General features: G+C 46.9%; 1 protein-coding gene and 1 non-coding gene across 5 annotated transcripts in view; one reads left to right on the top strand and one right to left on the bottom strand.

Moving 5' to 3' along the window:
• Positions 1-22,898, bottom strand: part of WDR93 (WD repeat domain 93) — a 52,378-nt gene continuing 29,480 nt past the window's right edge. For 2 of the 4 annotated variants that reach the window (XM_070775115.1, XM_070775118.1), the window contains exons 8-17: positions 22,304-22,388; positions 15,915-16,086; positions 14,685-14,755; positions 13,636-13,722; positions 12,281-12,400; positions 11,505-11,718; positions 8,792-8,855; positions 8,258-8,414; positions 7,699-7,900; positions 1-362 (exon numbers count right to left, since the gene is read on the bottom strand). In XM_070775115.1, the coding sequence (XP_070631216.1) occupies positions 263-362; positions 7,699-7,900; positions 8,258-8,414; positions 8,792-8,855; positions 11,505-11,718; positions 12,281-12,400; positions 13,636-13,722; positions 14,685-14,755; positions 15,915-16,086; positions 22,304-22,388 (1,272 nt within the window). In that variant the 3' untranslated portion in view covers positions 1-262. Of the gene's footprint in view, positions 363-4,565; positions 4,651-7,698; positions 7,901-8,257; positions 8,415-8,791; positions 8,856-11,504; positions 11,719-12,280; positions 12,401-13,635; positions 13,723-14,684; positions 14,756-15,914; positions 16,087-22,303; positions 22,389-22,898 lie in introns of all 4 variants that reach the window. The other 2 variants (XM_070775116.1, XM_070775117.1) reach the window with 2 other exon arrangements.
• On the top strand, positions 15,519-15,590 carry TRNAE-UUC (transfer RNA glutamic acid (anticodon UUC)). Its single transcript has one exon. It is a non-coding gene; the product is annotated as a tRNA-Glu (tRNA).

Genomic DNA, 22,898 nt, shown 5'->3' with positions numbered 1-22,898 from the left:
TTTGGAGCCTGGAAACAATATCTCTGTTTATTCAGGTGACATCTGCTCTCCTGAGCATTCTGACAAGTGGCTTACAGGTTGAAGGCCCCCCCACCCCCAAATCATGTGTCTCCCCTTGCTGGCTTGCAGAGGTCCCAGACATCAAGCCAGGCCCCTGAAGCCTACTGAGCTTCAGCCCTTTGTCTTGTCTCTTGATCTCAGAGCGTTCCGGGGCAAAGCCTGCCTGCTGCCAAGCTCTTCAGAGCCTAGGGCCGCAGCCCGGTCACTTCTTAAGGTCCTCTTTTTGGAGAAGCAAGGAATACCTCCGAAGCCGGGTCCAGTGCTCTTCCTCTTTCACCTTGTACTTTGCCAGGTTCTGAATACTGTGGGACAGGCCACTGATGAGGGGAACTTGCTTTGTACCACATCCCCCCCATTCTCTATTCCCCCCACCCAACCCCCCACCCAGGGCTCCTAGGTCCCCAGGGCAGACCCTGACCACCCTGGGCTGATATGAGAAACTCCCCAAATGACACATCTGCTTCCTGTCTGTGTTCTCAGGACTCAGCCTGGTGCACAGAAGGTACCTGAATCAGCTTTGCAGAAGGAATAATAGGAGTGACGGAAGGTGAATTTATGAACAAAAAGTCTATTTGCAGGACCAACATTAAATACATCCGAATGCCACCAGTTACGTGTAACATCTCGTGAGCACGTACTAGTGACCAGCACTGGGGGAAGCGTTGGCAAGATCAAAGTGACTAAAACAGCTGCCCTCTCCCCCACCACAGTTTAGTGAGGTGATCAGTCACTAAGTCATATCCGACTCTTTGCGACCCCATGGACTGTAGCCCGCCAGACTCCTCTGTCCATGGAATTTCCCAGGCAAGAATACTGGAATGGATTGCCATTTCCTATTCCAGGGGATCTTCCTGATCCAGGGATCAAACTCTTGGCTCTTGCTGTCTCCTGCATTGGCAGGCAGATTCTTTACCACTAGCACCACCTGGGAAGCCCAGTTTAGTGAGGTGACAAGAGGAAAAGAACTTTTGTAACAGGAGGCATTTAAAAGCAATAGAATAAAACTAGAGAAGAGCACTTCCTGCCTGGGGAATGCCCCCAGAGAATAGGATTTCTGAGTTGAGTCTTTAAAAAAAAAATAAATGCACAGTCAGTGTGGCAGAATCAGAGAAGCCCAGGGTCACCCTTCAGGCTGCATGCAGACCTGGCCATGGGGAGCAGGCAGAAGAGAGGTGGCCTTCCTTCTGGGGAGGGGTGCGGGCTGCTGCCAGCTTTCTACCTCGGGCGCCTGAGTAAGCGGACAACGTTTAAAAGCTTAGAGCAAGTGGGAAGAGGGAAACTTCTGGGGGAAAGACAAGGACCACAGGTTTGGGTATGTTCTGCGGCTCTGCCAGTCGGACAGCCACATCGAGATGTCTGGTACTCAGTGCATTAAAGCATTTTTTTTTTTAATGTAAGTAACCTATGCTTTGCTTAAAAAAAAAATCAAAGGATTCAAAAGTGGGTATACAATTAAAAGTAAACCTCCTTCTCACCTCAGACCCTTATTTTCTGTTCCCGAAGAAACTGTAATGAATGGCTCCTTGTAAATCCTTGAAAACCGTTCAGACACACAAGTGCAGGCATGCATATCATCTCTCCTTTTAAACTTAAAAGGAAGACTGCAACACACTGCCTGCCTTTCTCACTGAAAATGTATCCTGGCGGTTGCTTCCTGGCAACACTCAGATCTGCCTCTTTCTCTTTCCCTATTGACGACCCTTGGAGTTTCCAGTCCCCGTGTGTGGGGTGTGTGTGGGAGTCAGTGGGCAGGGGACAGGCAGAGGGTGTGCAGGCCTTGGCCCCTCGCAGCTCGTGTGCAGACCCAGCTCCTTCACTTAGAAGCTGGTGACCCTGGACCGGCGAGTTGACCTCTGCCAGCCTTAGCTTCCTGGCTGTAGGGGATAAAGTTAACCCTAGTAAGAAACAAGATGTGCCTCAAAGTACTGAGCATAGTACCTGGTACACTGCAGGTGCTCAGGAAAGGTTAATTCTTTTCATTTTTTAAAATTGAAGACTACTTGATTTACAATGTTGTGTGAATTACTGCTGAGCAGCAAAGTGATTCAGTTACATACCACCTGTCAGCAAAGCCTGGGGGAGGGAGGGGGAAACATCCCACTCCACAACTTCTGTTTGGCTAAACAGGCAACCAAAATTACTCCTAACCAAAGACAAATCAGGCAAAATGATTCACAACGTATTAACAAAGAACTCTTTAAAATCAAAAGAAAATGAGGACTTCCTTGGTGGCCCAGGGGCTAAGACTTCCCGCACCAAGTGCAGGGGGCCCGTGTTCGATCCCTGGTCAGAGAACCAGATCCCACGTGCCGCAATTAAGACCTGGCAGAGCCATATACATAAATAAATTAAAAAGAACTCAGCCATGAGAAAGAAAGCCAGATCAATTTACAGAAGGAGACAGAGAAACATAGAATAGATATAACATAAAGATGCTCAACCTCCTTAATTTCCAAATTGAAAGAGTTATGAACTATGAGTTTTGTACCTCATTTCTTGGCCAGTCTGGGGAGGGGCTAAGGACGCAGGGTGAATCTGCCCTTTCAGACGTACCTCCCCTGTAACTCTGAAAGCCCACCTCCAATTCATCCCACAGAAATACTAGGAAAAACTCACAAAAATGACTGTGGGAGGATGTTGGCTGGGAAATGGGGCCAGAGTGACCCCCGTGGTGGAGTCTGCTGTGGGCTGGGGCGCAGATGGGGGAAGAGGGCTCAGGAGTCGGGTGTAGTCACTGGGAGCGTGGCTCTGGGCGGAGGAGGAATAGGCGGCTCAGAACTGGGAAGGCGCTGGCTTGTTTCCTAACTTGGGAATGCAGTGGGGACACATGCCTGTGATTAAGACCCTGGAGGGAAGAGGTCACCGACCCGATGGACAGGAAGGTCTGGGTGCCTGGGGGAGGAGATAGCCGTGGGTATAAGCAGGAGGCCACTTTCTCTGAATCAGGAGGGAGACAGGGAGTGAGGGTGGGGGTGACCTGGGTGAGAGGGCAGCCAAGGTCCTGGGTGCTCTGGGAAGTGGGAGGCAAGTTTATCCACCAAGGGCACCGCAGAGGTGTGGGGAGCACGTGGAAGCTGGGCGGGTGGCTCTCATGGCACCAGTGCCCTTCCCTTTGGCTGAGCACCGGCGCTCAGCAGTGAGGAGGGACCCGGGAGGATGCCTGCCCCTCTGAGGCTAGGTACTGACTGTCCCTGGGGACAGCCCTCCCTGGAGCTCCAGACACCCTCCCTCCACCATCAGGCAAAGAAAGGGTTTTCCTTCCCCATGATGGCATAACAAATATGACTGCATTCTATTGTTTTGAAGCAATGTGTGTGCATCCAACTTCCAAAAAGATGGGCTGTCCATCTGCAAAGTGGGAGAGCAGATGGAACATCTGTAAGGCCTCAGGCAAGACCTCTGAATTCCAGTAGCCTTACAGCCTGCACACGTGGGATCTATGGGTCTATAAATAATTTTCCAGAAGTTTGTCCCTCTGTTTCTCGAGAAAAGCAGAACTTCCCTGGTGGTGCAGTAGTTAAGAGTTTGCCTGCCAATGCAGGGGACACGGATTCAATCCCTGGCCTGGGGAGATTCCACATGCCGCGGGCAGCTAAAGCCCATGTGCCACAGCTACTGAAGCCTGTGTGCCCTGGAGGCTAGCACTGCAGCTGGAGAGAAGCCCCTACTCGCTACAACTAAAGAAAGCCTGAGTACAGCAACAAAGACCCAGCACAGCCAAAGTAAAACAAATATATTAATTAATCAATTAATAATAATAAAAGAAAGGCAAAGGAAGGTTAGGACAGGCCCACAATTTCCCTCCTAGGGACAGTGAAGACGGGGCAGTGGGAGTATTCTTCCTCCACCCTAAAGGGAAATCTCATCTGGGGTCCACATGGGATCTGCCCAACCCTTCGCCAAGCCGGTGTGTGCCCTGTGGAAGTGAGACTGTTGGGTCAGCCCAGAAGCCCACCTTCTGCTTGGCTACAGGGAATAAAGGGGGCATGGAAGGAAGAAAGAGGGGTGAGGAGTTGTTTCTAGCAGCTTCCTGTGTCCTAAAATTTCTGTCTTGTGATCAAAAGTCTGACCCAGCCGAGACAGCAGACCTGCCATCAGGGAGTGGAACCAGATGGGAATGGTGCCCTGGAGGCCCAGGAGGGATGGGGAACAGAAGCCAGGCCTGTGGAGGGGGCTGGGGTGGCGTACTGGGTGCTAACTGGCCTTCTTCCCAAGTCCAAAAGGCATGCTTCAGTTTCACACTGGCTATTTATAAAAGTCCCAAGTGCACATTTTGCAAAAACACTTTGGACAGACTGTCTTAAGTTTGAACTCTGAGTCTATTGCCGCATAGATCCATTGCCTTAAAGTTTCACCTAGTTTTAGGGCCAAGGGAAACTGTTTCAGTCACAAGGAGTAAACAGAGACCAAAAAAATGATTAAAATCCTTGGACATATTTATGTCCAAGAAAATGAGAATAAAATGTTAATGACAGAATCTAGGTTATGGGAATATAAATGCTTACCGACTTTTTTTCGGAACTGAGGTCTATTTAACATAATAAAGTATTGGAGGCAGGATACTCTTTGGAAAAGCCCCAGACGTCAGACCTCAGAGCAAGCAGAAGGGGGAAAGTGGAGGTGTTAGTCACTCAGTCATGTCTGACTCTTTGCGACCCTATGGATGTAGCCGGTCAGGCTCCTCTGTCCACGGGATTTTTCAGGCAAGGGTACTGGAGTGGGTTTGCCATTCCCTTCTTCAGGGGACCTTCCCAACCCAGGGATCGAACCTGGGTCTCCTGCACTGCAGGCAGATTCTTTACTGTCTGAGCCACCAGGGAGCAGGAAATGCCTTGACTAAATCAGTGTTTCCTAATTTATCTCTGGGACCTCGAGGGAAATGATTGAATCCTGTGATCAGGCCCAAGTAAATGTCCCTTCAAGCTGAGCTGCCCCAACCACACCATGCAACCCCTCCTGGCTCCTGCTGGGTCCTTGGACCGAGGGAGCACCTCCCTGAGCTTTTCCCTTCCCCAAGCTCCCACTGCTCTTTCAGCCCTGAGCCCTGCACCTGGCCCCTCAGCCCCCCACCTGGTCAGCCATGCTGACTCCAGCCCACTTCCCAGCAGAAGGTTCCCTGGGAGGCGGGCCCTTCCACCCCACCCGGCTTCTGCAGTTGCTCCTGGGGAGGGGCTGGGGTGTGGGACCTAGGAGCTAAGATGTGTTGATAAAGGAAGAGACACGGTTGGGAAGGGGAGATAGAGGAACGCCTTCTATACCCGATGGGGGCCAGGATGGGTCTCTGGAGACTGGAGGGGGTCAGGGCAGAAGGGACTGCCTTCTTAAGAGAGCAGACCCAGCCATGGAGGAGTGGGGAAGGATATTATAGACACACTTCCCGTGGAAATTTATGTACATAGACATTAAAAACCAGAGCAACAAGGAAGTTTTTCTTAAAAAGTCATTAAGTTGTATTCTGGAGTGACATAAAGCCAGATGAAAAAAGTGAACATGATCTCAACATAGTAAAAATGCTAATGATAAAATCTTAAGGAAATTTACTGATGCATTAATGGCAGCACTGGGATCTGGGGGTGATATTAATTTAAATAATAATTAAATTATTATTTAATTTAATAAATAAATTAAATTTTCTTTATTGTCCTGTTTCCCAAATTTCTATAAGTGCATATATATATATATATATATATAGCTTAGAAGACTGAGCACTGAAGAATTGATGCTTTCAAACTGTGGTGCTGGAGAAGACTCTGGAGAGTTCCTTGGACTACAAGGAGATCCAACCAGTCAATCCTAAAGGAAATCAGCCCTGAATATTCATTGGAAGGACTGATGCTGAAGCTGAAGCGTCAATACTTTGGCCACCTGATGCAAAGAACTGACTCACTGGAAAAGAATCTGATGCTGGGAAAGATTGAGGCCAGAAGGCGAAGGGAGCAACAGAGGATGAGATGGCATCACCAACTCAATGGACATGAGTTTGAACAAACTCTGGGAGATGGTGAAGGCAGGGAAGCCTGTGTGCTGCAGTCCAAGGGGTTGCAAAGAGTCAGACACGACTGAGCATCTGAACAACATAAAACTGAGAAATAACGAGTAACATTTTTTCAGTGGGTAATTACTCTGTTATGGTAGTAGAGCTACATGAGAAGCAAACTTATCAGGCTAAGCAGGGTTAGTTAAGCGATGTCTGAGTGGTAATGTCCACCTGCGCCCTGACTGAGGGAGGAAATGGTCAGGGACTAAGGCATCCTGAGTTGCTCAGGTCCTCGGCTGTCAGGCAGGAGGTGAGCTGCCCGGAGCTGGAGCCACTGGCCTCTGGTCCCTTCCCACTGGGAGGGCAGTCAGTTGGCTTTTGGGTGAAGTAGGAAGGCACACCCTTCCTAGGCTAGTGAAAGAAGGGAGTTAGAGAGGACAGAAAGGGGAACATGCTCATTAAACAACTTCTCTGAGCCTTATCAAGCAAGAGCACCAGGAAGCTCCACAGCATGACTCTCAACCCAGGAGAATGGCCCCACTACAGCCATGACCTGACCTCATTCTCTCGACTTTTTTTAAGCCATTGTTTGAAATTTTCCAAAAACATCCGTATGTTGGGTAGAAAAGTTGCAAATAGGAAAAATACAAAGAAAAAACATCACACATGCTTCATTATCCAATATAATGTTGTGGATGGATTAGAAGAGACCCCAGCTGGACTTCTCCAGAGATCCAGTGGTTAAGAATCTGCCTGCCAATGCAGGGGACACAGATTTGATCCCTGGTCAGGGGAGATTCCACATGCCTCAGAGCAACTAAGCCCGCGGGCTTCAACTACTGAGCACTCACTCTAGAGCCCGGGATTGCAGCTACTGAAGCCCATGCGCTTGGAGCCCGGGCTCCACCTCGAGAGAAGCCGCGGCAATGAAACACCCTCACACTGCAACTAGAGAAAGTCCCGTGTGTAGCAATGAAGACCCAGTGCAGCCAAACATAAATAAGTAAATAAATGAAATTAAAAAAAAAAGAGAGACCCCTGCTTTCTCAGAATGGACTGAGTACCATTAATGATGCTTTTATAGCAGGAAGGAACACAAGCAGAGTCCCCTTGGGGCTGGGGGTTACAGACAGGGAAAGAGGAGAGGTGTATCACGTAATTGTTTATATGGATGATGGAGAAAGGAAAGGGGGCTCAGACAAGGGGCTGGCAAACATTTTCTCTACAAGGCCAGCTAGGAAATGATTTAGGCTTTGTGGGTCAGAGCGTCTCTGCTGCAGCTGCTCAGCGCCTCTGTAACTCTTACATACGCAGATGAGACATAAAGCGGTGGGTGTGGTGTCTTCCGGTGAAACTCTATTCACAAAAACAGGCAGTAGGCCAAATTTGGCTGTAGTTTGCCAACCCCTGTCTTAGATGACTGTGTCTGATAATCCAAATATACTTAAAAAAAAAAAGAATTGAAAAAGCAACAAGAAAAAGACAGCCTTGACAGGAAGAAAACACCAACTTGAAGCCTTTCTTTTCTACCGGCCTGAATTCTTTCCTCCTTTTCTTCCAACCTGAGTGGGATTTAAATGCCGAAAAGGATCTTATGATCAAGCAAACCACTTATTCCATGGTCCAGAGACTACCCCCGGTACAGAGACCCAGAACTTCACCTCTTTTGGAAGAATTTCTCGCATCTCTCCTCCAGGGGCAGCGCCTGGGCAAATGTTGGGTGGGCCAATATGCTAGCTTGAGGAATGGTGCAGTTTCTTGAGAAGTTTTTTAGGAGTGGGTAGTCCTCAAAATTAAAATAGAAAATAGAATTTGGGATGTCTTCTGCTTTGCTGGCAGATCCAATTTCATCTGGATGGTCTCCTGGGATGAAACAGGAATGTGGTGTTCTGTTCTAGTGATTACCTTTTCTGTGCGCTTTGCGGTCAGGGTGGGTGCGAAGGGGCTGCTCTCTGCTTACAAAGCCTGGATCACTGGGTTTGGGCTAAGAGGGGATCACTTGATCTGGAGGAGCAGGAGTCCAGACGGGAGACTTGCCCAGCATTTTATCTAAGCGCCAGTGAGGACTGAGCGGCAGTGTCCTGGTCTGCGGGGGCTGGGATAAGGAGTGGGGAGGAGACTGGACAGGGTCACCCTGTGCTCTATGCAAGGACTGAGAGAGTTGGAGGTGGTCAGCAGGCCACAGGTCTGGGCGGCAGCCCTCACGGGCCCCCTCCGTACCTCGGAGCAGGAAACACGGGTGGTGTAAAGACACGACAAACACTGGGTTCCAGGGGGCTGCCAGGGAGTAGGATCTGGGGAGAGCAAAGGAGCAGATGATCTGCGACTTGGCCACGTCCATGAGGAACACAGAGCCATCTCTGGAAAAGGTCAGCACCTGGGGAGCAAAGAGATGGTGAGTGGGGACTTCTCCAGTCTGTCACTCATCCCAGTGTGAAATAAGAAAAGCAGCTAGAAATAAAAAACAAAGGGGGAATTTATTCACCCTTGGGCACCCAGCCTCTGGATCCAGCTGGAGCTGTTCGGCGGGCAGCAGGAAAGCGGCGTCTGCTCCTGTGGAGCTGCCGGCAGCAGCGGTAAAGAAGCCGCCTGCCGGGGCTCACCTGTCTTCCCCACTGAACTGGGAGCTCCACGAGGGCAAGGGCTTTCTCCTCCCAATCTGTGCCCAGCACACAACAGGCCTTCAGCAGAGATTTTTGGGAAGGAATAATGAACACATTCACTAAAGAAGAATGAGGGGCCTGAGGAACCTACCATGCCAGGTAAGGCTTGGACCGGGGCCACGGCACAGATGGCTTCATCCAGGTACTTCACTGGCCTGTATTAAACAGACACACAGACATCCAGACTGTGGGAGTTTTCAAGTTTTGCCGTCCTCTCCTAGGCATATACCTATATCCAATACAGACAAGTTCTTCTCTAGAAGCATCAGGATGTATGTCAGAGATGTTCATAGGAGCAAAAACTGGGAACCGTCTAAATATCCATTGCTAGGAGAGTGCTTAGGTAATTGTGTTACATTATATGATGGGATACTATATAGCAATGAAAATAAAAGAGCTGGAGCTGCACACGACATGTACCATTCTCCTGAACAATACTGCAAAGCAAGTCACAGAATAAATGGCAGTAGAAAACAAATTGGAGAATACACAGAATATGATCCCATTAGCAAGTTCCCTAAAATATGCACAGCTGGAGTGTATATGGCTTGGAGATACAGTCGTATGAATGTGGTTAATTCTTGAAGGAAAACAAAGAGATGATGAATTTAGGAAAACAGTGGGGTATATTTTTTTTCGAAAAAAAATTAGACATAATATTTAGCAGTAACTCCCATTTTAAAAAAGGTGGAGTCTATTATACAGAGTGAAGTAAGTCAGAAAGAGAAAAACAAATATTGTATATTAATGCATATATATGGAATTAAAAAGATGGTCTGGTGAACCTATTTACAGGGCAGCAATGGAGACACAAAGAGAACAGACTTGTGACACAGGCTGGGGCAGGAGAGGGCGGGAGAATGGAGAGGTTTGCATGGACACATATACACTAGCGTATGTAAAATAGATAGCCACTGGGAGTTTGCTGTATGACTCAGGGAACTCAAACCGAGGCTCTCTGACAACCTAGAGGGGTGGGATGGAATGGGAGGTGGGAGGGAGGCTCAAGAGGGAGGGGACATATGTATACCTATGGCTGATCCACGTTGACGTATGGCAGAAACCAACACAATACTGTAATTATCCTTCAATTAAAAATAAATAAATCAAGGGGAAAAATGTGGAGTCTGCTTTTCCACTGCTTAAATGTGGGCATGGCCAGATGACATGCTGTGTCCAGTGTAACACAAGCAGTGCACAGGGCTTGGAAAACATCAGTGAGCCTCGATGGCGGCTGGGAGCCCTGAGGTTTACTGAGGAGCCTGGGACAGCCTGCAGGAGAGGCTGCAAGGAGGAGTGCCTTGGCCACCAGCTGCCAGCTGCCTGTATGTGAGTAAGGCCCGCTAGTCGGCCCCTCACCCATGGGCATCTGTGAGAGTCAAGGCAAGCCCAGAGCAGGGATTGTCCAACTGAGCCCAGCCCAAGTGCTGACCTACAGCATCAGAGGTTAAGTGGTGACTGTTTCCTTAAGTCGCTAAATTGTGGAGTAGTTTGTTATATGCAGCAATAGATAATTAAAATCAACCCTGAATATTCATTGGAAGGACTGATGCTGAGGCCGAAGCTCCAATACTTTGGCCACCTAATGTGAAAAGCTGACTCACTGGAAAAGACCCTGATGCTGGAAAAGATTGAGGGCAGGAGGAGAAGGGGACAACAGAGGATGAGACGGTTGGATGGCATCATGGACTCAATGGACATGACTTTGAGCAAACTCTGAGAGATGGTGAAGGACAGAGAAGCCTGGTACGCTGCAGTCCGTGGGGTTGTAGAGAGTTAGACACAATTTAGTGACTGAACAACAACCACTTTTGAAGTGGAGGAGAGAAGGATGTGATCCAGGAGAGGCATACAGAGAGCCTTAACTGAATTGGAAATGATCTATTTCTTAAGCTTGGTGATGGGGACAGTGGAGTTCCCACCCCCGCCCCATATGTACGCTAAATACACACCCTCACACATACTATACAGGTTATTTGCATGCATAAAATATTTCACAATTTAAAAGAGGCCTTTGAAGAAACTGACTACAAACAATATTTTGGCAAAAACAACCCTCTTCTTGGTCACATGGGATAGGAAAGATGTCATTTGTGCCAACACACAATTTATATACATAGAACTCATATATATATCTCCACACGTATGCTGCTTCTGCTGCTAAGTTGCTTCAGTCATGTCCAACTGTGTGCGACCCAATAGATGGCAGCCCACCAGGCCCCCCCATCCCTGAGATTCTCCAGGCAAGAACACTGGAGTGGGCTGCCATTTCCTTCTCTAATGCATGAAAGTGAAAAGTGAAAGTGAAGTTGCTCAGTCGTGTCCGACTCTTAGCGACTCCATGGACTGCAGCCCACCAGGCTCCTCCGCCCATGGGATTTTCCAGGCAAGAATACTGGAGTGGGTTGCTATTGTCTTATCTGAATGTATGCTGCTGCTGCTAAGTCACTTCAGTCGTGTCCGACTCCGTGCAACCCCATAGGCAGCAGCCCACTAGGCTCCTCTGTCCCTGGGATTCTCCAGACAAGAATACTGGAGTGGGTTGCCATTTCCTTCTCCACTCTGAATGTATAGGGTTGGCCAAAAAGTTCATTTGGGTTTTTCCATAAAATACAGAAAATAAACCCAAACGAACTTTTCAGCCAACCCAATAAAAGACTTTAGTAATTCTGAGAAGCTCACTGAGACAGTGATGACCAGAGGGAAAGTGAACTCTAGTCTGAGAGGTTGTTTCAGTTTCTTACTGTTAAACAGGGCGGTATGTCTGGCAGATCATGTACCCCGCCCTCCCCCCAACCACCCACCTCTCCACCAGCAGACTGATGGTGGAGTTCTGGATCCCCGAGGCCGTCACCAGATGGAGAGACGCGTCTGTACACAGCACCACGCATTTCATGTGGCATTTCACTGAGCCCTCCGGATACACATTCTGTCCTTTGTGGACTAGGAAGTATTTCAGGAAGTGGATGCTTTGGCAGAAGCACTTTTCAGGAAGAGCAACAACTCCAAGAGTGAGTCCTGGAGGAAGGGAGGGCACGAGTAGGTCAGGCAAGGGGCAGAGGGAGGCAGCCATGGGCGCGAGGTCTGTGACCAGCGAGTGTGTGAGGGACAGGAGGCAAAACCAAGCACTGAGGGGCTTCCCTGGTGGTCCAGTGGCTAAGAACCCACCTTCCAGGGCAGGGGATGCGGGGTTTGATCCCTGGTTGGGGAACTAAGATCCCACAGCCCGCGGGGAAACTAAGCGCGCGCGCCACAACTAGAGAAGCCTGTGTGCTGCAGTAAAGACCCAGAAGAACCAGAAGAAAAACCAAACAAAACCCAGGCAGCGAGCATCCTTCGAAGTGAAGGCAGCCTGTCTACTAGGCTGTCAGTGTTTTAACTAACATTTCCTACAGAAAGGAATTCATAGCCAACGCCCACGGGGAGAAGGGAGCCCCCTTCAGGAGGAACCCTTCTAAGTATGTGGAAGAACCAAACCCAAGGAAGGGGACAAGTCAGCACTGGAGCGGAAGGAAGTGTTAACCCGGGCAGGTCAGGGTGTGTAACGCAGCGGTGGAGGGCGGGGCGGGGCGGGGCTTACCTTGCGCCAGGTCCCAGAGCGAGAGCACGCCGTCCTCGCAGGCCAGCACCAGGTAGGAAGAGCAGGGACTGAGCTGAGATACCACGATGGGCGCGGCGCACGGCCACACGCCCTCGGGGTCTAGAGGGGAGATGCCACTCACCAGGCCGCCCCCGGACCCCCGCTCCCACCCATCACCGCCACCCGGATGACCTGAGACCCAGACTGGTCTGCCTGTCTGGACTCACCATCTCTCTCCTCTCTGTGCCATGCTGTCTCCTTCCTCAGGATAATATAACAAGTTATATGATTATTATACTACAGTTAACAGGGATTGGGGCTTCCCTGGTGGGTCAGTGGTAAGGAATCCGCCTGCCAAGCAGGAGACATGGGTTTGACCCCTGCATTGGAAAGATTCCCTGGAGAAGGAAATGGCAATCCACCTCCGTATTCTCCTGCAGAATCCCATGGACAGAGGAGCCTGGAGGGCTACAGTCCATGGGATTGCAAAAGAGTACCACAGGACTGAGCGACTGAGCATGAGTAGGAACACTGAGTGAGGACTTACTAGGTGCTAAGCACCAGAGCTGGCACTTTATGGGCTTCATTTCATTTAATTCTCACAGGGATCCTATGAGGTGGGTCCTATTAGAACCCGCATTTTACAGATGAGCAGAATGAGGCAGAGAAACAAGTGACTTGCCCAAAGTCACAAGAGCCAGTCAGTACAGAAGTGGAGATTAGAAGCCAGGTTTCCTGGGAGAGGGATGGAAGGAAAGAAATTCTTCCTTTGTGAGTTTTAAACATTACTTCTGAGTATAACTCTGGACAGCATAGTGTTAGCTCAAAGAATTCACACAGAGTGAATTTGTTCGTGGAACTGCCTCCCTGAGTTTGTCAAAAACAAACCACCACCACTCATATTTCTTAAGTGCCTTTCAACTTCAAAAGAGCCTTCATGTAGAGAAACTGGATTTTGCTATTCACGACTAATGCGTAGAGTACATAAGGATGGTGTAACTGAGGGGTTTTCTGCTTTGGAGGAGAAAACAGGGGATTAGGGCATCAAGTGACTGGCCTGAAACCACACTGATTGCAGACACGTGCTGGAACCAAGCCCCTCCTTTTTTACCTTCATTGCCTAAGGAGCCCTGTAAACCAGACGGGCTCTGTCCCCATGGACATCATCTTTAAGAAACACGACAGTTCAGAGACACAGCCTTGGGGTCACACCACAGCTAGCAAGCCACCCACTCTGTCTGCACAGCTCTGGTCCCCTAAAAGCCACGCAACTGTCAGTCACGTGCTCTTGGCTAAGCTGAAGAAGGACACGAGAGCCCTGAGCTTAGGTGACTCCCATCCCGGCAGTAAAGTACCAACTTTATCCTTCAGCGTCCGGTTAAGTGAATAGAAGAAGAAGTTGTGATGATCGGTCCAGTGTACACCAAGGACACAGGCTAGCCCTGGGAAAGAAGAGAGGAAAGGGGTGTCACGGAAGGAGTGTGGGTGGACTTTGATTTGGGTGGAGGGGTTTGCCCAGGAGGAGGTCAGTTTGAAATGGTTTGTGCCAATGGGCAGCACCCAACTGAGGGGTGAGCTACCAGCTGAGGGGCTGGGCACCCCCAGGAGGGCTGCTGCTGGGGCCAACTCATCTTCCTGTGCAGGAATGATGGTCACTACTACCCATCGGCTGCTTTCACATCTTCTAGATAAATTCCTGCCCACTGGGCTGTCAGTGTTCTAACTAACATTTTCTACAGAAAGGAATTCATATCCAGAGAGGTGGACCATAAAAAAGGCTGAGTGCCAAAGAATTGATGCTGGAGAAGACTCATGAGAGTTCCTTGGACTGCAAGGAGATCAAACCAGTCAATCCTAAAGGAAATCAACCCTGAATATTCATTGGAAGGACTGATGCGAAAGCTGAAGCTCCAAACTTTGGCCACCTGATGTGAAGAACCGATCATTGGAAAAGATCCTGATGCTGGGAAAGGTTGAGGGCAGGAGAAGGGGGTGACAGAGGATGAGATGGTTGGATGGCATCATTGACTTAATGGACGTGAGTTTGAGCAAACTCTGGGAGACGGTGAAGGACAGGGAAGCCTGGCATGCTGCAGTTCCTAGGGTTGCAAATAGGCGGACATGACTTAAAAGTCTGAACAACAACAAAAATCCGGAAGCAGCCTGGCGGGATGTGTGCACACCATCCTCTGTGGCAGCTCACACCCTGAAGACGGTGCCAGCGTCCATCATCAAGGAATCTGGTCTCAGGGGTCACAGGTGCAACTAGAAACCGTTAAGCTGCAGCTGGCAACCCACTTTCCACCTCATTCCCTCCCAGCAGGCAGGGTGTGCTGAGCAGAGCTTCTCTAGGAGGGCTTGCTGGGCATTCCCCCGGATGACCACCTGCTTCCCCTTCCTTTACCTGGGGATCTCTTGACTCCCGCGGGCATTGGGATTACGCGACTGGGAAGGAGGAAGTAGAACGTAGCCATACTGGGAAAGAAAGAGACACTAGTCAGAGCCGTGGTGGACTCCTTGGCAAAGAGAAGTGCTGTCAGCATCTTGGTATTAAGACCAGAAGTGAGTAGTTCAGAAGGATCTTCCAGGGCGTTCAGGGCCACGGAGCAAATTATATTCTATGTGCTGGTCCTGGTGTGTGTGGGCCCTTGGAGTTTGGTGAGGGTTAACAGGCAGAGTGATGTGAGTTACGCCCATGCCAGGAAGAGCACCCAGTATGGGCAGAGCCATTCCTGTCCTGGAGGAGGACCCCTTCACGATCAGACTTCGGTGAAGTACGTAAATGTTCCTATCCCGGGTGTACTAAGTTGGTACTTTTTTTTTTTTTTAGTTTCTGTTAGGGCCTAGCTAGCCCTGGGACATTGTGTAAAGTGACAAAATTCAGGTCCACATGATGGCAAGATGAGAGGTTTCACTCCCCATGTGAAGCAAGAACATTTCTGAGACCTGCAATAGTTGTGAGGAGAGCTAGCTGCTGAACCTGCTCCACCAGATACTTCAAGGACTCAGGCTCAGGTTTTACAATCACTGAGGCCTACCTGCTCACTGAAATTAGAAAGTAGCGTGTTTTAAGAATTACACATTAATATATTACATTTAGGAAGACTGGATGGAAGTGGAGGAAAGTGTTATTAGTGGTCAGTTTTCCTCTCTAGGATCATCTGTGTTGTCTAGATAAGCAGGAAAACAATTTTTTTTAAGGAGATGCTATCATGCAAAAAAATTATAAAATAGGGAGTCCCTGGTGGTCTAGTGGTTAGGATTTGGCGCTTTCACTGCCATGATCTGGGTTCAAGCCCTGGTCAGGGAACTGAGATCCTGTAAGTAGTACTGCATGGCCCCCCACCCCCCACCCCCCAAAAAAACCTCTAAAACTCTACTTTTCATCTCCATAGATGCCTATTCCTTCTTTTAAATCTATGTTATCATCCTTTGTTCTAATTATAAACAACCCATCCAACTTTTCAAAAGATTTTGCTGAAGTTCTCAGAGAAGTCACCCAAACCATCAAGAGCTTTGAGACTCTGAATTAATTCAGGACTTTGGGTTGATTTCTGCCTGTACTCACAGAGGAGAAGCTCCCAGGGAGGGGTTGTTCTGGCCTCACCCCCGCACCCCTGACCTCCAGGCTCACCTGATTGGCTCAGGCTCCCATTCCCCATCCAGGAACTTCTTGTAGGTGGCTCTTAAGATTGCCTCCCGCTTCTCCCACTGGCTCGCCTTGATGTAGTGATTCTGCCCAGAGCCCAGCCCGCGGCAGCCCGCTATCTTTGCAAAGGCTTCCAGGGGGCTCTTAAATGTGGTACCTAGGTTGAAAATATCCCAGCATGGGTTAAACCATCTGATGTCCTCCTTCCTGTTTCTCCCTCCTCCTCTATGCTTCCCGGTTTCCTGCAGAATCCCTCTTCCTCAGAAGTCTGTTCTTGCTCTGCCCAGGTGATCAGCCTTCTCCCTGGCCTCCCTCCTACTCCACTGGCTCACGGAGCACAGGTGAAGGGCAGCTGCCCTCCCTCCTCCCACTCCTCCATCTCCATCCTGCTGTCGTTTCCTGTTTCCAGACTACAGAATCTCCAGAGGCCAGGGAAATGTTCACAATGTCACTAGAGACCTTAGATCACCATTGCTGTCTCTCCAGCCCAGCAAGGCCCCAAACCTTCCAGTCACTCGCACTATGCAGCTATGGCTGAGGACCCTCAATACACAATCCCAGCCTCCTCCGGGAGGCTTACACTGATCCAACTGCCTTCCTTTAGAAATTCTCCTTTCTCTGCCAATCATTTTTATCATTCTCCTTCCCAATAACCTTTCATTTCCTTCTTTCTCATCTGCTCCTAAGTCCACAGTGGGGACTTCCCAGGTGGCTCAAGTGGTAAAGAATCCACCTGCCAATGCAGGAGCCATGGGTTCAATCCCTGGGTTGGGAAAATTCCCTGGAGGAGGAAATGACAACCCACTCCAGTATTCTTTCCTGGGAAATCTTCTGGACAGAGGAGCCTGGTGGGCTACAGTCCATGGGGTTGCAAAGAGTCAAACATGACTGAGCAACTGAGCATGCACACCCACAGTAAACCTAAGCAATCTATTTTCTGGGCATGAACCTAATTTTCAGAACTCTTACTCTTTGGAAGGTGCCCAGGAGGTCCCACAGGGCCCCAAGTCCCTTTCTCCAGAGGCAACCATTGTTACCAGTTTCTTGTACAACTTTCTAGAAACAGACCCCTTCTAGATGGCAGCAAGTGTGTGTTACTTGCTCAGTTGTGTCCAACTCTTTTGCGACCTCCTGGACTGTAGCCCACCAAACTCTTCTGTCCATGGGATTCTCCAGGCAAGAATACTGGAGTGGGTTGCCATTTCCTTCTCCAAGGAATCTTCCTGACCCAGGGAATCAAATCCAGGTCTCCTGCACTGCAGTTAGACTCTTTACTGTCTGAGCCTTCAGAGAAGCCCCAGATGGCAGCATATTACTACATTATATAATGTATATAGTATAGTATATATTATTATATGTATTATATGTACATTTGTATATATTTTCTAAAACAAATGTTCAGTTCAGTTCAGTTGCTCAGTCGTGTCCGACTCTTTGCAACCCCATGAATCCCAGCACGCCAGGCCTCCCTGTCCATAACCAACTCCTGGAGTTCACTCAGACTCACGTCCATCGAGTCAGTGATGCCATCCAGCCATCTCATCCTCTGTCGTCCCCTTCTCCTCCTGCCCCCAGTCCCTCCCAGCATCAGAGTCTTTTCCAATGAGTCAACTCTTCGCACGAGGTGGCCAAAGTACTGGAGTTTCAGCTTTAGCATCATTCCTTCCAAAGAAATCCCAGGGCTGATCTCCTTCAGAATGGACTGGTTGGATCTCCTTGCAGTCCAAGGGACTCTCAAGAGTCTTCTCCAACACCACAGTTCAAAAGCATCAATTCTTCGGCGCTCAGCCTTCTTCACAGTCCAACTCTCACATCCATACATGACCACCGGAAAAACCATAGCCTTGACTAGACGGACCTTTGTGGGCAAAGTATGTCTCTGTTTTTGAATATGCTATCTAGGTTGGTCATAACTTTCCTTCCAAGGAGTAAGCGTCTTTTAATTTCATGGCTGCAGTCACCATCTGCAGTGATTTTGGAGCCCCCCAAAATAAAGTCTGACACTGTTTCCACTGTTTCCCTGTCTATTTCCCATGAAGTGATGGGACCAGATGCCATGATCTTAGTTTTCTGAATGTTGAGCTTTAAGCCAACTTTTTCACTCTCCACTTTCACTTTCATCAAGAGGCTTTTTAGTTCCTCTTCACTTTCTGCCATAAGGGTAGTGCCCTCTGCATATCTGAGCTTATTGATATTTCTGCCGGCAGTCTTGATTCCAGCTTGTGCTTCTTCCAGTCCAGCGTTTCTCATGATGTACTCTGCATAGAAGTTAAATAAGCAGGCTGACAATATACAGCCTTGACGTACTCCTTTTCCTATTTGGAACCAGTCTGTTGTTCCATGTCCAGCTCTAACTGTTGCTTCCTGACCTGCATATAGGTTTCTCAAGAGGCAGGTCAGGTGGTCTGGTATTCCCATCTCTTTCAGAATTTTCCACAGTCTATTGTGATCCACACAGTCAAAGGCTTTGGCATAGTCAATAAAGCAGAAATAGATGTTTCTCTGGAACTCTCTTGCTTTTTCCATGATCCAGCAGATGTTGGCCATTTGATCTCTGGTTCCTCTGCCTTTTCTAAAACCAGCTTGAACATCAGGAAGTTCACAGTTCACGTACTGCTGAAGCCTGGCTTGGAGAATTTTGAGCATTACTTTGCTAGTGTGTGAGATGAGTGCAACTGTGCAGTAGTTTGAGCATTCTTTGGCATTGCCTTTCTTTGGGATTGGAATGAACACTGACCTTTTCCAGTCCTGTTACCATATATTAACTAGCAGTTCTTGAAATGTGGTCCCAGATCATCAGAGTTAGAAATGAAACAGAAATGCTGTGGGTCAGTTCAGTTCAGTCACTCAGTCGTGTCTGACTCTTTGCGACCTCACGAATCGCAGCACGCCAGGCCTCTCTGTCCATCACCAACTCCCAGAGTCTACCCAAACCCATGTCCATTGAGTTGGTGATGCCATCCAACCATCTCATCCTCTGTCATCCCCCTCTCCTCCTGCCCTCAAACTTTCCCAGCATCAGGGTCTTTTCAAATGAGTCAGCTCTTTGCATAAGGTGGCCAAAGTATTGGAGTTTCAGCTTCAACATCAGTCCTTCCAGTGATCTGCTTTAGGATGGACTGGTTGGATCTCCTTACAGTCCAAGGGACTCTCAAGAGTCTTCTCCAACACTAACGTTCAAAAGCATCAATTCTTTGGGGCTCAGCTTTCTTTATAGTCCAACTCTGACATCTATACATTACTACTGGAAAAACCATAGCCTTGACTAGATGGACCTTTGTGGACAAAGTAATGTCTCTGCTTTTAATATGCTGTCTAGGTTGGTCATAACTTTCCTTCCAAGGAGTAAGTGTCTTTTAATTTCATGGCTGCAATCACCATCTGCAGGGCCCAGCAATTTGGGTTTTTATAAATCCTCCAAATGAGTCTGATCCAGCTAAAGTTTGAGAATTGCTGTCATACCCTGCACGTCTGGCATTTTGTTTTTTGGTTTGTTTTGCATTTTGATTTGATGACATATCTTGGGAGATCTCTTTATTTCAGTACTATAGATCTTCTTGTTTGTTGCTTATTTGCATTTATTAAACCCTTTCCTTGTTGTGAACTATAACACATTCAGAAAGGAGCATAAAAATGTATCTTTTCCTTTAAATGCATCTTAATAAATTATGCTAAAGAAAACATCTGTCTCTTCTGAGGTCAAGAAACAGATTATCACATCTCCCTGCTAAAAGCTTCCCAAGGGCCCTGCTCCGGTCATATGCTATGCTATGCTATGCTAAGTCACTTCAGTCGTGTCCAACTCTGTGTGACCCCATAGACGGAAGCCTACCAGGCTCCCCTGTCCCTGGGATTCTCCAGGCAAGAACACTGGAGTGGGTTGCCATTTCCTTCTCCAATGCATGAAAGTGAAAAGTGAAAGTGAAGTCGCTCAGTCGTGTCTGACTCTTATCGACCCCATGGACTGCAGCCTACCAGGCTCCTCCATCCATGGGATTTTCCAGGCAAGAATACTGGAGTGGGGTGCCATTGCCTTCTCCGGCTCCGGTCATAACCCCCTGAGAAAAGCAGCAGCCATTCTCTTGGCTTTTAGGTAATCACTTCATGACATTTATGTTACTTTTATGCTACCTAAATATGCATCTAAACACCACAGCTTTGTTTTGCCTGGTTTTTGAGCTGTACACAGTGGAATTGTACAGTGTCAATTCTATATGTGCCCTCTTTTGCTTAATATTGTGAGATTTATCCATTTTGTTGTGTATATTTGTGGTTTTTCCTTTTCACTGCTGTATAGTATTCCATTGGGTGGAAAATATATACATATATTAAGGTTTATTTACATGTTCTTTTGTTGATGGATTTTCAGTTGTTTCATGGTTTGCGGTTATTGGAAATCATGCCATTATTATTATTCCTGTACATTCTTCCTGAAATACCTTTACTTTCAAGCCAATCAGGTATACATCTAGAAGCGGGGTGACTAACTCATTCTGGTTTGTCTAGCAGTTTCCTAGTTTTAGCACCAAAAGCCCCATGTCCAGGGAAATCCCTTAGTCCCAGACAAACTGATATGGTTGATTACCCAGTGTAAATGCTGGGTCAGAGAATGTAACTTTTCTTTAACACTAACACTAAATTGTTTTCCAGGGTGGTTGTACTGATTTTCATTGCTATCTATGTATGGGAGGTTTGATTGTTTCACATCCTCACCAACTTGGTATGATTAATATCTTTTATTTATTTATTTTAAAACAATATCATCATTGTTTTATATTAGCAGCATTATTCCTTACTCCTTTTGTTAGAAAAACACCCTGCAGTGTGTGTGCAGATCTGTGTATAATCAATATCTTTTAATTTTAGCCATTCTGGTAGGTGTTAAGTGGTATCTCATTATGGTTTGGTTTTTTTTCTCATTGTGGTTTTAATTTGCCTTTCCCTGATAACTAACTATGCTGAACATCTTTTCATATGTTTATTGGCCATTTGAATAATCTCTTACCTATTTTATACCAAATTACCTGTCGTTTTCCTAACAATCTGTGGGAATTCTTAATAGAGTCTAGATATGGACCATTCATAAGTCTTGTGTGTTTTGAAAATGCCTTCTCCCAATACATAATTTGCCCATTCATGCTGTTAATGATGTACTTGGATGATTAGAAGTCTTTAATTTTAATATAGTCAGACTTACCAACTTTTCTTATAAATAAGTACTTTTTGTCTTTGGTCTAAAAAGTCTTTCCCTACCCAAAGGTCATAAAGATATTGCCTTATATTATTTTCTAAAAGTTTTATTGCTTTGTCTTTCATATTAACTTTTATGATTCATCTGGAATTTAATTTCGTATATCATGTGAGGCAGGGGCCATATGGACAACCAGCACCACTTACTGAAGTGACCATTCACTGCTCCGTAGCACCACCTTCATCAGATATCAAGGGTCCATTTCGGCCTAACTCTGTCCTGTCTTCTCAGTCCTGTGTTTTTCATCTAATCTTTAAATCTACTATATTCTATCAACTATTTCTATATTTTATATATATCTTTCCATCTATTATTCACTCATCTCTTTTTCTACCTTGTTTTAACTACTGTGACTTTGTAATAAATCTTGATGGAGAAATCATATCACCATGTTCTTCTATGAGAGTGAATTGTCTATTCTTGGTCTTTTGCATTTGTCTCTTTGTTTTTAATGGCTGCAAAGTACTCGGAGTGTACCAGATTTACCTCACTAGTCTTATGCCTCTATAAATAGCACTGCAGTAAACACCCTTGTAGGTATATCTCTAAGGTCATGTGTGAATATTGAGAGGATAGACTGTATGTCCTCTGTCTAAAGTGTGGACTTACCCTCTGGTCCTCTTAGCCAACTCCCACTTAATTCTTAAAACCTTCTCAAATGTTCCTTCTTCTGAAAGAGCCTCTGCCTATTCCCTAGGCAGAGTTAGTTACTCCTTCCTCTATGTTTGTCTGGTCCTGGATGGCCCCCACTGCTGCACCTAATCAAATCCTACTGTGATGGTTTCCTTTTTCACCTGCAGCTTCTGGAGCACGGGACATGTGTCTGACTCATCTTTGTGCCTGGTGCATTATCGGCCCTCAGCAAATACTGGTGAATGAAGTAACACAGGAATGTAGGAATGCGTGAACCCCACCAGCACTAGGGGAAAGGTGTCTCCTGATGTCCCAATTCTTTTAGTTAATTATATCCTTGTAACATTTATATTTTTAATCTTTAGTCCCAGAGCCTATGACTTGTAAATCAGATATTGCTGCTAATAAATGAAAAATGTGGAGAAAGAGAAAGGAAAAACTAAGAAATCAATGGCAAAAGGAAAGACAGTATTCATGGACTTATACGTACCTGTAATTGGTTTGGGTGGTTTGATTTTCATTATTTGAACTGGAAGACTCAACTTAACATCTCCTCTAAAAGAAATGTTCATATCCTACAATAAGGAAAAAGCACAGATAATAAGCCAACAAAGGAGATAAAACAGGATCCTTAGAAACACTCATTTCAAAAGAAGGTGAAAAAAGAAAAAAAAGAAAGAAAAACAGGCGGGAAAAATAGAAACAGCAAAGTGGTAGATTTAGACATAAATACAGCAAAAATCACTTTAAATATAGCAAAAATCACTTTAAATATAATGGCATAAATGGCCTAAACACCCCAGTTAAAAGGTAGAGTTTGACAGATTGGATTAAAAAGGCAAGACCTAATGATATGCTATCAAAAAGAAACTTATCTTAAATGTAAGGATTCTTAAAAGTATATAAAAAGTATATCTTATAAACTAATCAAAAGAAAGCTGAGGTGGCTATATTAATATCTGACAATATAGATTTCTGAGCAAAAAATGTTACCAGAGATCAAAGCGTCTTTGAATAAAGATAAAACAGTCAATTCTCAAGGGGATATAAAATTCTAAATGTTTCTTGCACCTAATAACAGGGCT

The sequence above is a fragment of the Bos indicus genome, chromosome 21 (assembly GCF_029378745.1).
Source record: "Bos indicus isolate NIAB-ARS_2022 breed Sahiwal x Tharparkar chromosome 21, NIAB-ARS_B.indTharparkar_mat_pri_1.0, whole genome shotgun sequence".
Lineage (NCBI taxonomy): Eukaryota > Metazoa > Chordata > Mammalia > Artiodactyla > Bovidae > Bos > Bos indicus.
This window is presented reverse-complemented; position numbering and strand designations above follow the sequence as displayed.